The sequence below is a fragment of the Elephantulus edwardii genome, unplaced genomic scaffold, assembly GCF_000299155.1.
Source record: "Elephantulus edwardii isolate Elephantulus edwardi_28Jun2011 unplaced genomic scaffold, EleEdw1.0 scaffold00239, whole genome shotgun sequence".
NCBI lineage: Eukaryota > Metazoa > Chordata > Mammalia > Macroscelidea > Macroscelididae > Elephantulus > Elephantulus edwardii.
Window position 1 is genome coordinate 1,588,600 of NW_006399989.1, and position 13,847 is coordinate 1,602,446.

Genomic DNA, 13,847 nt, shown 5'->3' on the forward strand with positions numbered 1-13,847 from the left:
GGTAAATCAAATCTCATGGATGCTATCAGCTTTGTGCTAGGTGAAAAGACCAGCAATTTGCGGGTGAAGACTCTTCGAGACTTGATCCATGGAGCTCCTGTAGGCAAGCCGGCTGCTAACAGGGCCTTTGTCAGCATGGTCTACTCTGAGGAAGGTGCTGAGGACCGAACTTTTGCCCGAGTTATTGTTGGTGGGTGAGACTTGCCAGTATGTTCTCCTTGGGTCCTGGGAGGTAGCTGGACTAGTCAGCTCGTGTAGAAGGGAGCCTTGCCCCTGACTCATGCATTGTTTTTCAGGGGGTTCTTCTGAGTACAAAATCAACAACAAAGTGGTCCAGCTACATGAGTACAGTGAGGAGTTAGAGAAGTTGGGCATTCTCATCAAAGCTCGTAACTTCCTCGTCTTCCAGGTAGGGATTTTAAAAAAATGATTTACTTTGCTGTTGTTGAGAATGTTTACAGTAAAAAATAAACCAATTCACTTGTCTCTCTGTACATTTCAGTGACATTAACAACATTCATGGAATTGTGTGACCATTCTTGCCCTGCTTTTCTGATTTCTTCCTCTTTTAGCATAAACTCACTGTCCCCTAAGGTCTAATTTTTTGAGTGGCTGTTGTCACTTTGATTCCTTATGTTGTTGTGTGCTGTCGAGTCAGAAGAAGCTCATAGCTGACCCTCCAGTGGGTTTTCAGAGGCAGAATTGCATGGGAGGAGATTGTCTATCCTTTAATAGGTGGTACATAAGATAGGCAGATAGAAGGAAAGAAAGGAAGAAAACATAGAAGAATATAATGCTTAAGGTAGACATTCTTAATTAGTTAAACTGTTTGGCTTTAAGAAGACTTTAGGAGGAGCTCTGGCGGCCTGGTGACAAACTGCACTGCAACCCCAGAGGTGTGTGGTTTGAATCCACCAGATGCTGTGCTGGAGAAGGAGGGACAATCTTCTGTACCAGTGAGATCCGATTTGACGGTACACGCACAAAAATAAATTAAAAAAAAGACTTTAGGGAATGCTTTTGTTTTAATGCTCTGGTAACCTAGTGGGTAAGGAGTTGCACTGCCAACCCAAGGGCAAGGAGTTCAAATCTATCCCCTGCTCTGTGGGAGAAAAAGAGGCAATCTCCTGTAGGGTTTATAGCCCCTGAAAATCAATTGCAGGGTTAGCTAGGAGTTGGTTCTGGCTAGATGGCAGTGAGTAAGACTGGTGTAAAGATTAATCTTGGGCAAGAGTTTCTGGTGCCAGGTGCTCGTTTTAAAAAAAGATTAAAGATTTATTTATTCATTGCAAATACTTTTTAAAAAAATTTCCATTCATTCATTGTTGCACTTTTCTCCCCTCCCAACCCTCCCCCCACCAAGTGCTCATTTTTAACAATTACTGCATATCTGTTTTTTACTAGCCGCTCAACTGCCCAAGAAGTCTTAGTGGTACAGTGGTTAAAAATATTCAGCTGTTTGGTACAACCACTGTGGAAGGCGGTGTGGCGCTTTCTCAAAAAGTTGCAAATAGAGATACCATTTGAACCAGCAATTCCACTACTGGGAAATACCCCAAAGAGACCATAACTGACATCCAAGCAGATATATGCACAACCATGTTTATTGCGGCTTTGTTCACAAAAGCAAGGAGTTGGAAACAACCTAAGTACCCATCAACAAATGAATGGATAGAGAAGCTGTGGTATATTCATACAATGGAATACTACACTGCATTGGAAAAACAAGGAACTCATCCAGTATTATTCAAAATGGGTGACCCTCGAGGACATTATGCCGAGTGAAGTATCTCAGTTACAAAAGGACAAATATTGCATGGTGCCACTGTTGTAAAACAGGACTGACATTAGGGTTGGGAGGGAGACTGAGAAAGATGGGTTCAATAATGTATACTGCATTGAAACAGATAAGGGAGAAAACTGTTTAAAAGGGATATGTGGTTAGGTATTTTTGTCATGACAGGAGTCCAGAGCGAAGGCTGCATAGTGGAGTTGACCTGGGGGGAGGGATTGTAAAACAATGAAAGAATTTTACTTTTTCAAGCAGGTAGTATACTGGGGGGGAGGGTTGGGAAGGGAGAAAAGTGCAACAATGAATGAATGGAAATCCAAAGTCTCTGTAAATTTTCACTGAAATTAATAATTTTTCTTTTAAAAAAATATTCAGCTGTTAACCTAAAGGTTTATGGTTCATAGCCATGAGCTCCATAAGAGAAAGGTGTGACAATCTACTTCCATTGAGGATCACACCTTTAGAATCCCTGTGGGACAGTTCTAGTTCCTATAGAGTTGCTGTGAGTTCTGTTCTTTTTTTTTTTTTTTCTATAATTATATTTTATTAATTTTCATAAAAATTTACAGAGATTTTGGGCTTCCACTCATTCATTGTTGCACTATTCTCTCTACCCTCCTCCCAGTTTGTTCTTGTCCAAATGCCACAGTGCTTGTCAAAGCCAGTTCTGATTAATCTTCTTTGTCAGTGTATCCTTTGCCATTCCCTATCACTCCTCCCTGAGAGAGACTTCACCCTGAGTCATAAGGAAAAGGGGACGGCGTATTCTCTTAGCTACTTCCTGCTGAAAAGGGACGCTGTGGGTTTCAGGGTGAAGATCTTCTCTCACTACTCTAAAGGGCCCCTTTGGCAGTAGGAAACACATAGACTATTATGGAGATTGATTTTGGAATTCAGATGCACTCTTATTGATTGTGCTTGGCTGTACATGTACATATCCTTCAAGATGTATCATGGGGGTGTTGCAACCTAGAAGACACAAATTTGACTAACAAGTTATAAGTACATGAGTCCAAAAATTATGGAAAAGTAAAAGAAAAGATTCTTTCATTGTTTTACAAACCCTCCCCCAGGTCCCCTCCACCATGCGGCCCTCGCTCTAGTCTCCTGTGATGACAGAAATACCCAGTTACATCTCTCTTTTAGACGGTTCTCTCCCTCCTCTGCTTCAGTGCAGTATACATTATTGAACCCATCTTACTCAGTGTCTCCCTAACCCCAAGGACAGTCCCATTCTATAACAGTGGCATCATGTAATATTTGTCCTTTTGTGACTGGGATATTTCACTCAGCATAATGTTCTCCAGAGTCAACCATTTTGAATAATATTGCATGAGTTCCTTGTTTTTCAATGCAGCATAGTATTCCATTGTGCGAATATACCACAGCTTCTCTAGCCATTCATTTGTTGATGGGCACTTAGGTTGTTTCCAACTCCTTGCTATTGTGAACAAAGCTGCAATGAACATGGGTGTGCATATATCTGCTTGGATGTCAGCTATGGTCTCTTCAGGGTATATTCCCAGTAGTGGAATTGCTGGGTCAAATGGTATCTCTATTTGCAACTTTTTGAGAAAGCGCCATACTGCTTTCCACAGGGGTTGCACCATTTTACACTCCCACCAACAGTGAATCAGCGTTCCAGTTTCTCCACAACCTCGCCAGCATTTGTTGCTTGCTGTTCTGTTAAATTTTGCTATTTTGACTGGGGTGAAATGATATCTCATAGTTGTTTTAATTTGCATCTCTCTTAGGGCTAGGGATTTTGAGCATTTCTTCATGTGTTTGTTAGCCATCTGAATGTCGTCTTCGGTGAAGTGCCTGTTCATATCCTGTGCCCATTTTTCTATTGGATTATTTACCTTTATCTTGTTGTGGTGCTCAAGTATTTCATAAATTCTGGATATAAGTCCCTTATCTGATATGTTATTACCGAATACTTTTTCCCAGTCAGTGGCTTCCCTTTTTACCCTACTGGAGAAGTTTTTGGATGTGCATAGGGATTTGAGTCTTAGAAGGTCCCATTCATCTGTGTTATCTTCTCCTGGTTGTAGCTTGTGAGTTCTGTTCTGTCTTATAAGGTCACTATGAGTTGAAATCAACTCAGTAGCAGTAGATTTGATTTAGATTGGTCTTGTTCCCACTGAGTCTGCTCCATCAGGGTTTTTTCCCCCTTTCTCCTTTGAACTATTAGTACCATCTTCTTCACTGAACTTCCTGACTCTAGTCTGGCTCCTTCATATTCACCTCTTAGATCAAGTTCTTATGGAGTCATAAATTTGTCTTTTCTCCTCAAAGCATTTCTGTGATTTCTCATTGCCTTATGATAATTTTTGAACTGTAGTCTCCAGACTACATTAACATTGTGAGGGAGCATGCTATCAAAACCCAAACACACTGCTTTCAAATCCATTCTGACTTAATGGTCACTTTCCACTGAGTTCTGCGATTGTAAATATGGGAGGAGACTGCCCATCTTTCTCTTGAAATGACTGGTGTATTTGAACTGCTGATCTTTTGCTTAGCAGCCCATCATGTTCCACACTACTCCATCTGGGCTCCTTTGGGAGCATACTAGAAATGCAAATTCTCAGGCCCTTCCTAGGCCTGCACACTCCTATATTTTGAGATAGGAGATACCAGTTTGTGGTAGTTTCAGTTTTTCTTTAAAATGGTGTTTTTGGTGATGGTTTACATAATAGTTTTTAGGTTCTCATTTAACAATTTCTATATCAATTGGTGACATGGATTATGTTCTTTGCATTCTCATTTCTGTTCTGGTTATTCAGTTTCCATTAATTTCATTTCCCTTCAATTGTTAACCCTTTGGTCTCATGTAGGTGATTTCTTACAGGAGCATAGCAGTTTATACTTTATCAAGCTCTCCAAGTTACTGTGGTTCGTGCTAAAGTTTGAGGTACGTTGAGGATGACATTCAGATTCCAAAATGAGGTGCTTTCCAACCTCATTAATCTCATCAGCCTTTTCTCCAACTCTTTAATATAAACTGATGTGCTTTCTTTGATCTCCAGGCCTTTGCATACTACTTTCTCTAAAAGGAATAACCATTTCTCTTTTAATGACTTGGTTAATTCTTTTCTGTCTTCCAAAATTAAACTTAGATGTTGCCTTAGATCTCTGCAGCCTACCTACAAGCCATTTTTCTGTGCTGCTTTTGTCAAGGCACATAATATACTGGGATTGTTTTTTTTTTTTTTCCTTCTTGTCCTCCTGAAAAAGCAAGGAATGTGTCATCAAAGCTTAGTGTGAAATATAGCAATTAATGGGAAGGTTAGCAAACTTCTGAATGAATGAGTTGGAGTGAGTAGAGAGAACTGGACTGGCTATAGTCTTAAGTTGTTGTTAGGTGCCATCATGTTGCCTACGACTCATAGTGACCCTCTGAACAACAGATCTAAACTTTGTTTATCTTACACCATCCTTTTAATCTCTAATATGCTCAAGCCCATTGTTAGCGCCACTGTGTGAATCTATCTTGATGAGGATCTTCCTCTCTTTTCTCTGACCTTCCATGTTTCCCAGCGTGATGTAATTTTCCAAGGGCTAACCTCTCCTGACAACATGCCCAAAATATGTGAGACAATCTTCATCTCTAAGGAGCACTTCTTCCAAGACAGACTTGTTTATTTTTTTTAGCAGTCCATGCAAAAAGTAGAGTACTGCTTAGTATTCTTCATCAACACAACTCAGTGGCATTGATTCAGATTCTGTCACCCTTATTCATTGTCCAACTTTCAGGTACATACGGAGTAATTGAAAAGATGATGGCTTGATCAGGTGCACTTTAGTCTTTATAGTGACATCCTTTTTCTTTAGCACTTTGGACAGGTCTTTAAAAGCAGATTTTCCCAGGGCAATATGTTTATGATTTCTTGACTGCTGTTATCTTGGGTGTTGATTGTTTATCCAAATAAATCATTGATAATGTCAATCTTTTCTCCATCTATTACAGTGTTGCCTGTCATTCCAGTGGGAAGAATTTTTGTATTCTTGGTGTTGAGATGTAATGAGTATTAAAAGCTCAGTGCTTCAATTCTCACATTCTGAAAACAGGAGTGTGCCATCTGTATAACACATGTTGATAACTTTTCCTCTAATTCTGATGCTGCATGTCCTTCATATAATGCAGCTTCTCGAATGATTTGTTCAGCATGTAGATTGAAAAGATAATGGAGAAAGCATCCAACCCTGACATACATCATTCTTGATTTTAAACCTTGCAGTGTTCCCTTGTACTATTCAGACAACTTCTTAGTCTAGGTATAGTTTTGCACAAGCACAATTTTGTGTTCTAGGATTTCCAATTGTCTTAACATTATCCATAATTTGTTAAAATCCACACAGTCAAATGCCCTCAGTAGTAAATAAAACACAAACATCCTGCATTTTCTGCTTTCATCCAAGATCCATCTGACATCAACAGTAATAGCCCTTGTATCATGGCCTCTTCGATAACCAGCTTGAATTGCTGACAGTTCATTGTAGATATACTGTTCTAGCCATTTTTATATAATATTCAGCAAGATTTTACTTGCATATATTAATGATACTATTTTATAATTTCCACATTCTGTTGGATCACCTTTTTTGAGAATGGGAAAAAATATGGATCTCTTCCAGTCAGTTGGCCAGGTAGCTATCCTCAGATTTCTTGGCTTCAACTAGTCCAGGCCTGCATCTGTTGAAATGTGTCAATTGGTATCTTATTGATTCCTGGAAACTTATTTTTTTGCCAATGCCGTCAGTGTAGCTTGAACATCTTCCTTCATTACTTTTAGCTCTTGATTATACAGGCACTTTCTTTTCCTGGTATAGTAATTCTGTATTTCTTCCATCTTTTTTGATGCTTCCTGGATCATTTAAAGACTTTGCCCATAGAGTCCTTCATTATTGCACTGTAAGGCTTGAATTTGTTTTCAGTTATTTTGATTTTTAACTCTAGATCTTTGCACAGTCTTAAGTGGGAAGATTGTTTTCATCTCTACTAGGGTGCTGTGGAATCCATTGCCATGAAGAACCCCAAAGAGAGAACAGCTCTGTTTGAAGAGATCAGTCGCTCTGGGGAGCTGGCCCAGGAGTATGATAAGCGAAAGAAGGAAATGGTGAAGGCTGAAGAGGATACTCAGTTTAATTACCATCGCAAGAAAAACATTGCAGCAGAACGCAAGGAGGCCAAACAGGAGAAGGAAGAGGTAGGTAGCCAGGCTACCTCTTGGTACTGATGGAAGAGGATGGAACCTATGGCATACTGATGTATTCTTGCCCTTATTTGCACAGGCTGACCGATATCAGCGCCTAAAGGATGAGGTAGTACGAGCTCAGGTACAGCTACAACTCTTTAAGCTTTACCACAATGAGGTAGAAATTGAGAAGCTCAACAAGGAACTAGCCTCTAAGAACAAGGAAATTGAGAAAGACAAGAAACGCATGGACAAGGTAGAGGATGAGCTGAAGGAGAAGAAGAAGGAGCTGGGGAAAATGATGCGGGAGCAGCAGCAGATTGAGAAGGAGATCAAGTAAGTAGCAGACCTGGTTCTGGGATTTGAGGGAAACCCACAGGCTATATAGTTTCTAGGGCTCCTCTGAGTCTTGAGTCCAGTGCCCATACTAGTTGTTTCTATGTATTTGCCTTGACTTGCTTTGACCAGAACTAGGCAGAATCTTTAAATACTTGGGCATTGTACGGTAGGTAGGTCCTCAGGAGAAGGAAACCATGAAAGAGATAATAGACTTGCCGAATGAGAAGATGAGATAGAAGGCCTAGCTGCTGCAATGGATAGACAGGAAGGCCTTTCTTGAAGAGGAAAACTAGAATTAAAATATAAAGAATAGGAATTTGAGAAAGTTTGATTAGATGGAGACAATTAAGGTAACAGAGTGTTATTAGTGAGGGCGTTGGGAAGGCAAGGCTTGAGGTAAAGAATGCATTGCCTTATAGACTGACTGGAATTCCAGACTGAAGCTGTGGGCTCCAGAAGTAGTGAGACGGCCCCTTGGTGAGAATCTATAGGACAACAAGCCCCCTTGATAGGTAGTTCCCTGAGGCTGGCTGTGAAGCTTGTGTCCCCTTTATTGGAGCAAAAATCCTAGGAACTTCCCCTTTTAACAAAACACTGACTGATTTTCTCCTCTGGCAAAAGAGAGAAGGACTCAGAGCTTAACCAGAAACGGCCTCAGTACATCAAAGCCAAAGAGAATACCTCTCACAAAATTAAGAAGTTGGAAGCAGCCAAAAAGTCCCTACAGAATGCACAGAAACACTACAAGAAACGTAAAGGTGACATGGATGAGCTAGAGAAGGAGATGCTGTCAGTAGAGAAAGCACGACAGGAGTTTGAGGAACGAATGGAAGAGGAGAGCCAGAGTCAAGGCAGAGACTTGACTCTGGAGGAGAACCAGGTAAGCTCAGAGAAGAATTGGGGGAGGAGATTGCTAGATTGATTTAGTAATTTCTGTCATCTTTCTTTGTCCTGAACACAGGTGAAGAAGTATCACCGGCTGAAAGAAGAAGCCAGCAAGAGAGCAGCTACCCTGGCCCAGGAGTTGGAGAAGTTTAATCGAGACCAGAAAGCTGACCAGGACCGACTAGATCTGGAAGAGAGGAAGAAAGTTGAGACAGAGGTGGGTATGAGTTACAGGATTAGGGATAATGTTCCAGTGAGAAGGGTTTTTCAATGATAACAGTAAGTGCTTTGAATTGTGTTGGTGAACAGTATTGAAAAGCATAAACAAATCTTGAGGGAAGTGCAAGTATAGTGAAAATTCATTTAATTTACTTTGGGCATATTCTTAGAAGTAACCAGTCTTTGAACAGAGACATGCTGGGGAACGTGGAGGGTCAGAGAAAGAGAAGATCTTTAATGATATGAATTGACACAGTGACTACTATTTTGGACCTGAGTTTGACAGAAATTATGAGGATGGCACAGCGTTCAGATCAGAGGGTGACTCAGTGTAGTTGACTCAGTGGCACCTAACAACAATAATAATAAGTACAAATAATGATAGTAACTAACATACCAATCATTTACTGTGTGCCAGTCACTGCTATTTATATACATTCACTATTTAATTCCTCATTTATGAAAATCCTCAGGGGGGGTGGGGTACTCTTACTTATTCTCATTTTCCAAATGAGGAAACTATGACAGAGATAAATTAACTTGTCCAGGATCACATGTTTATTAAGTAGCAGAATCAGAATATGAACCTGGACAATCTAACTGTAGAATTTACACTCTTATCAAGTATACTTATCTACTGCCTCCCTAATATCCCTAATGTTGTTGTTCTTACGTACTGTTTGTCACATCAGAACGACTGGTAGCTGACCTTCTACCAGGTTACAGAAGGTGATTGCTCATATTTCTCCCATGGAGCATCTAGTGGTTGTCAGCTTAACTCCTTTCCACTAAGCCAACCAGAGCTCCCTAATATCAATAATAGTAATTATCATAGAAAGTTGTAATAGTGTTCCAAGAGCCTACAGTGTTCCAGGTATTCTGCTAAGCATTTCTTTTATTTAAGAGAATGTGAGGTAGTCATTCATCTTAACAGCTACTTTAAAATAAGTTCATCCTATATATTCTGCGAAGTAGAGATTATCTACATTTTCCATAGGAGAAAATTGGTGCAGAAAAGGCTGTAAAGTCTCTGAACAAGGAAAATTGATAGCCTGGAGAGAGTCTTTGATGTCCTGAGAGGGCCCTGCAATTTTGTAGGTCCATATTGAGCATAATCTGTATATATGCTTTTTAGTAGGCCGCCTGCATTTGTTAAAGATTGTCCTGGACTATTAGATGACTGTGCATGTAGTGAGGTTTTGGAGTTAACCAGTTCAACCCCTGGTGTTGGAGCATATATCTATCTCGCTCAGGCCAAGATCAAACAAAAACTCCGGGAGATAGAAGAGAATCAGAAGCGGATTGAGAAACTGGAGGAATATATAACCACTAGCAAGTATGGGCAGTACCTTTTTCTTCTACTTCCAAGCTTATTTTTTTTAATGAATTTGAGTGAACATATACAGAGATTTTGGATTTCCATTCATTCATTATTGCACTTTTCTCCCTGTCCACCCTACCCCACCCCAGTTCGCTCTTCTTGAAAAGCAAAAGAAAAAACTCCTTCATCAGTATACAATCCCCCCACACTCCCCCAAGCTTATTCTTATCACTTCCCATCTATCCTGCCCCTGTCCAGGCATGGCTCTTAGAGTTGGGAATATTTTTTTTTATTAAGATAATCTCTGTTCCCTGCATTTGTAGGCAGTCTCTTGAGGAGCAAAAGAAGCTAGAAGGGGAACTGACAGAAGAGGTGGAAATGGCCAAACGGCGTATTGATGAGATCAATAAGGAGTTAAACCAGGTGATGGAACAGCTGGGGGATGCCCGCATTGATCGCCAGGAGAGCAGCCGTCAGCAACGAAAGGCAGAGATCATGGAAAGCATCAAGCGCCTTTATCCTGGTTCTGTGGTAAGAGTGGAAAAGGAACTAATCCTGAGCATCTACTCTTCACTGACTGTCATAATTATCCCAGCAACCCTGTGAGAGCAGAGTGGCTAACCTTTTTTTACAGTTTCGGAAATTGAGGCTCAGAGAAACTGAATGACTTAACCAAGGTGCATAAATGAAAGGTGTTTCAGACTCCACTTGTTTAGATTCTGGAGCTCATGATATTTTCATCACATCATTTATTACCTTCTTGAGAGCTTGTTTGGATGTTTAGATTCTGGAGCTCATGATAGTTTCATCACATCATTTATTACCTTCTTGAGAGCTTGTTTGGATGTTCTAGTAGGTGCGTGCAGCTACTTGTATCCCCTTGACCAAAGGACAGTCTTCTGTTTGGGATGGTTGTCCTCTTCAAGTGAGCGTGCAGCTTTGGGAAGGACACCCATGGATCAGTGAGGGAAAAAGGGGACACCCGCCTAGCTATCCAGATCAGCCGAATCAACTCTGGAGATCAGTGTGGTGATAGATGTCGCAGCCAGATCACCTTCTCATCCCATTTATTACCTTCTTATGGGCTTGACTTGCTATATCCATTCCTCCGTGGAAAGTGGAGAATCTGAGCAGACTTTGGAACATTTCTATTCAGAAAGTTTTGTGCATATCGTCTTTATGAGCTCTGTTGGCATATACCAGCTAACCTGTTGACTTTTTCTCTTGGCTCAAGGTTTCCCATGAGTTTATAGTCAGCTCATGGTTTGACAGGGTTAGAAGATTCACTTTCAGGATCACTACATTGACAGGAGGCCACGGTTCCACATGTGTGCCTCTTCATAAGACTTGGTGTCCTCATGTCTTGGCTGTTCTCCCCCAAAACACATAATCTCAAAGAGGCAAAAGTGCAATATCTTTTATGACTTTAGCCTTAGATGTCATGTGCCATTAATTCTGTTGTGTTCTGTTAGTCATAGTCTCACCCTGATATAGTATGAGAGGGGGGTTACACAAGGGTGTTAGTTTTCAAGAGATGGGGATTGTTGGAGCCATCTTAAAGTCTGATTCCCACAAATAAGTTACTTCTTCATAGCACTTTTATAAGGAATAAATAAAATTATTTAGCTTGGAGTATTCTGTCTGGTTTATGAGATCTCTCATGACAAATTTATACCTCTCCATGAAAGCTAGGGGACTCAGGAGGATTCTAGTGGTTTTTTTTTTTTTTTAACCCCTTCAAATTTAATATATTTTCCCCAATGGCTTCTTTTATCAAATTTGAATTATATTCTTTTGGATAAAATTTTCCTGAAAAGAGGGTGAAAGAAGAATTTTTGCAATCTGTACATGTTGGTGTTGTTGTGTCCTACCAATTAAGAACTGACTCATAGTTGACCCTCCAGTTGGTTTTCAGAGGCAGTAAGTCATATAGGAAGAGTTTGTCCATCTTTCTACCATGGAGCAAGTAGTGGATTTGAACTGTGTACTTTTGTATTAATGGCTTTTTAATTTTTTTTTATTTAACCCTATGGATTTTAGTTTTTTTTTGTTGAACATTGTGATTTTTATTTTAGAGGAGAATTTAGAGTAAAAGGCAGGGTTCTAGAACCATTAGATTTTAGGGACATCTTGTTAGGTGCTGTTGAGTGGAGCATGACTCACAGCAACCCTGTGAATAATAAATCTGAACTCTGTTCTATCCTTTGCCATCCTCATCACCTCTGTCATACTTAAGTCCATTGAAGCAGTGTCTTGAGAGTCTTGATCTTTTTTGCTGGCCTTTCCAAGCATGATGTCGCCTCTCCTAACAATATACTCAAAAATATATGTGGTGCAGCTTTGCCATCCTTGCCTCCAAGGAGCACTTGAACTGCATTTTTTCCAAGACATAGCTGTTCTTTTGGCATATTCAGTACTTTTCTCCATCACCACAGTTCAAAGACATCATATCTTCTCCCATCCTTATTCATTATCCAGCTCTCAGAAGCCTCTTGTTTAAGTCAGTCCGGACCTGGTGTGTGAGTATTTGAATTTAAAAGTCAGTTGGTGTTAATTGTGTTTGAAAAGAACATTCTTCCAGGTGGTACAGCACTGGTCTGTCAGTTTGATGTACTAAGTTAACTTGGAGTTGCTTTGCTACTGAATGTTGTGTCAGTGGTGTGTCAAATGCCATAATGATTATCCATGTGGACAGTGCTTGGTAGAGCTCCCAGATGAAGCCAGGCTTGGAAGCAGAGTTGGCATCCACTTCCTAAACAATATGCCTTTGGAAACTCTATGAACATTAAAGAAATGATGATAGTTATAGAACAGGGCTCAGATCTCTTGTTCATAGGGTCACTATGAGTTGTACTCAACTCAACGGCACTTAACAACAACAGATGCATAGAAAATTATTGAAAAGACCATGGCCTGAATCAGGCATACCTTTGTCTTCAAACTGACATCATTGATCCTTGTTAATTTGGAGAGGTCCCTGACTACAGAGTTTCCCAGTGCAGTGTATCTCCTTGATCTTACTGCTGATACCAAGTGTATTGATTGTGGATCCCAGTAAGATGACATTTTTGACGGTTTAAATCTTTTTTTCCCATCTATTATGATGTTTCCTGTAGGTCCAGTGGTGAGAGTTTTTGTTTGCTTGATATTGAGATGTAATCATATTGAATGACTTTGATCTTCTGCAATAAGTGCTTCAACTCTTCCTCATTTTCAGCAAGCATGGTTGTGCCATTTGCATAATGCAAGTTGTTGCTGAGTTATCCTCTAATCCTAATGCCATACTCTTTTTCATATCATAGAGTCTACCTTCTGGAATGATTTGCTCAATATATAGTTATAGAGCGAGGTTACTACTTTGATGCATGAGCAAATACTGCATAAGACCATTATTGTAAAAATAAAAAGGTAACAGTGGAGAAAGGCAGAAAAGGAGAAGGGTGGAAATCACTAGATTTGAGTTTAGTGGGCGGATTGGGGGGTTAAAGGAATCGGAAAGATTCAGTGGGGACTCGAAAAGGTAGTGTAATAGGCATAGCTCAATGGTAATGAATTATAATAATTATATAAAACACAGTATATATAAATGATTTTATGAAACAACATACTAATATTTGAATAATATTAGTAAATTGCTAATACTGAACAACTTCAAGTATACACACCAACAAATTGGTAGGACACAAAAGGTCACTAAAAATAAAGAGGAGAAAGAAAAAACCAAAATGAAAGTCAGAAGAGAACATAAAAATTGCACTAGAGCATTAAGAAACCAAAACAAAGGGAGGAGATGTTGACGTAAAAGGATTAAACAGAAGATTTAAAATGGGAGCTTGAGAAGAGAAAGCGAACTATTGTAATGGAATACACAGAGACCTAGAATTGGAGAATAAAAAGAGAAGAACTTGCTCCGTGTTTCTCAGGCTGATAGACCTGAAAAAACAAATTCAGACCTCAAGTTGCAGTACTTAGAGATGCTATGTGCAAAATTTCTACTGATCCAGGAAACATTAAGAGAAAATGGGGGGATTATACAGAATCACTATACCAAAAAGAACTGGCCAACACTTAAATATATCAAGAGCCAATG

General features: G+C 39.9%; 1 protein-coding gene across 1 annotated transcript in view; it reads left to right on the top strand.

The window, feature by feature from the left end:
- The window catches only part of SMC1A (structural maintenance of chromosomes 1A), a 70,725-nt gene that overhangs the window by 11,024 nt on the left and 45,854 nt on the right, over positions 1–13,847 (top strand). The window contains exons 3-10 of the mRNA XM_006898887.1: positions 41–190; positions 297–409; positions 6,802–7,005; positions 7,091–7,329; positions 7,954–8,212; positions 8,294–8,434; positions 9,690–9,772; positions 10,081–10,288. Of these exons, the coding sequence (XP_006898949.1) occupies positions 41–190; positions 297–409; positions 6,802–7,005; positions 7,091–7,329; positions 7,954–8,212; positions 8,294–8,434; positions 9,690–9,772; positions 10,081–10,288 (1,397 nt within the window). The remainder of the gene's footprint in view (positions 1–40; positions 191–296; positions 410–6,801; positions 7,006–7,090; positions 7,330–7,953; positions 8,213–8,293; positions 8,435–9,689; positions 9,773–10,080; positions 10,289–13,847) is intronic.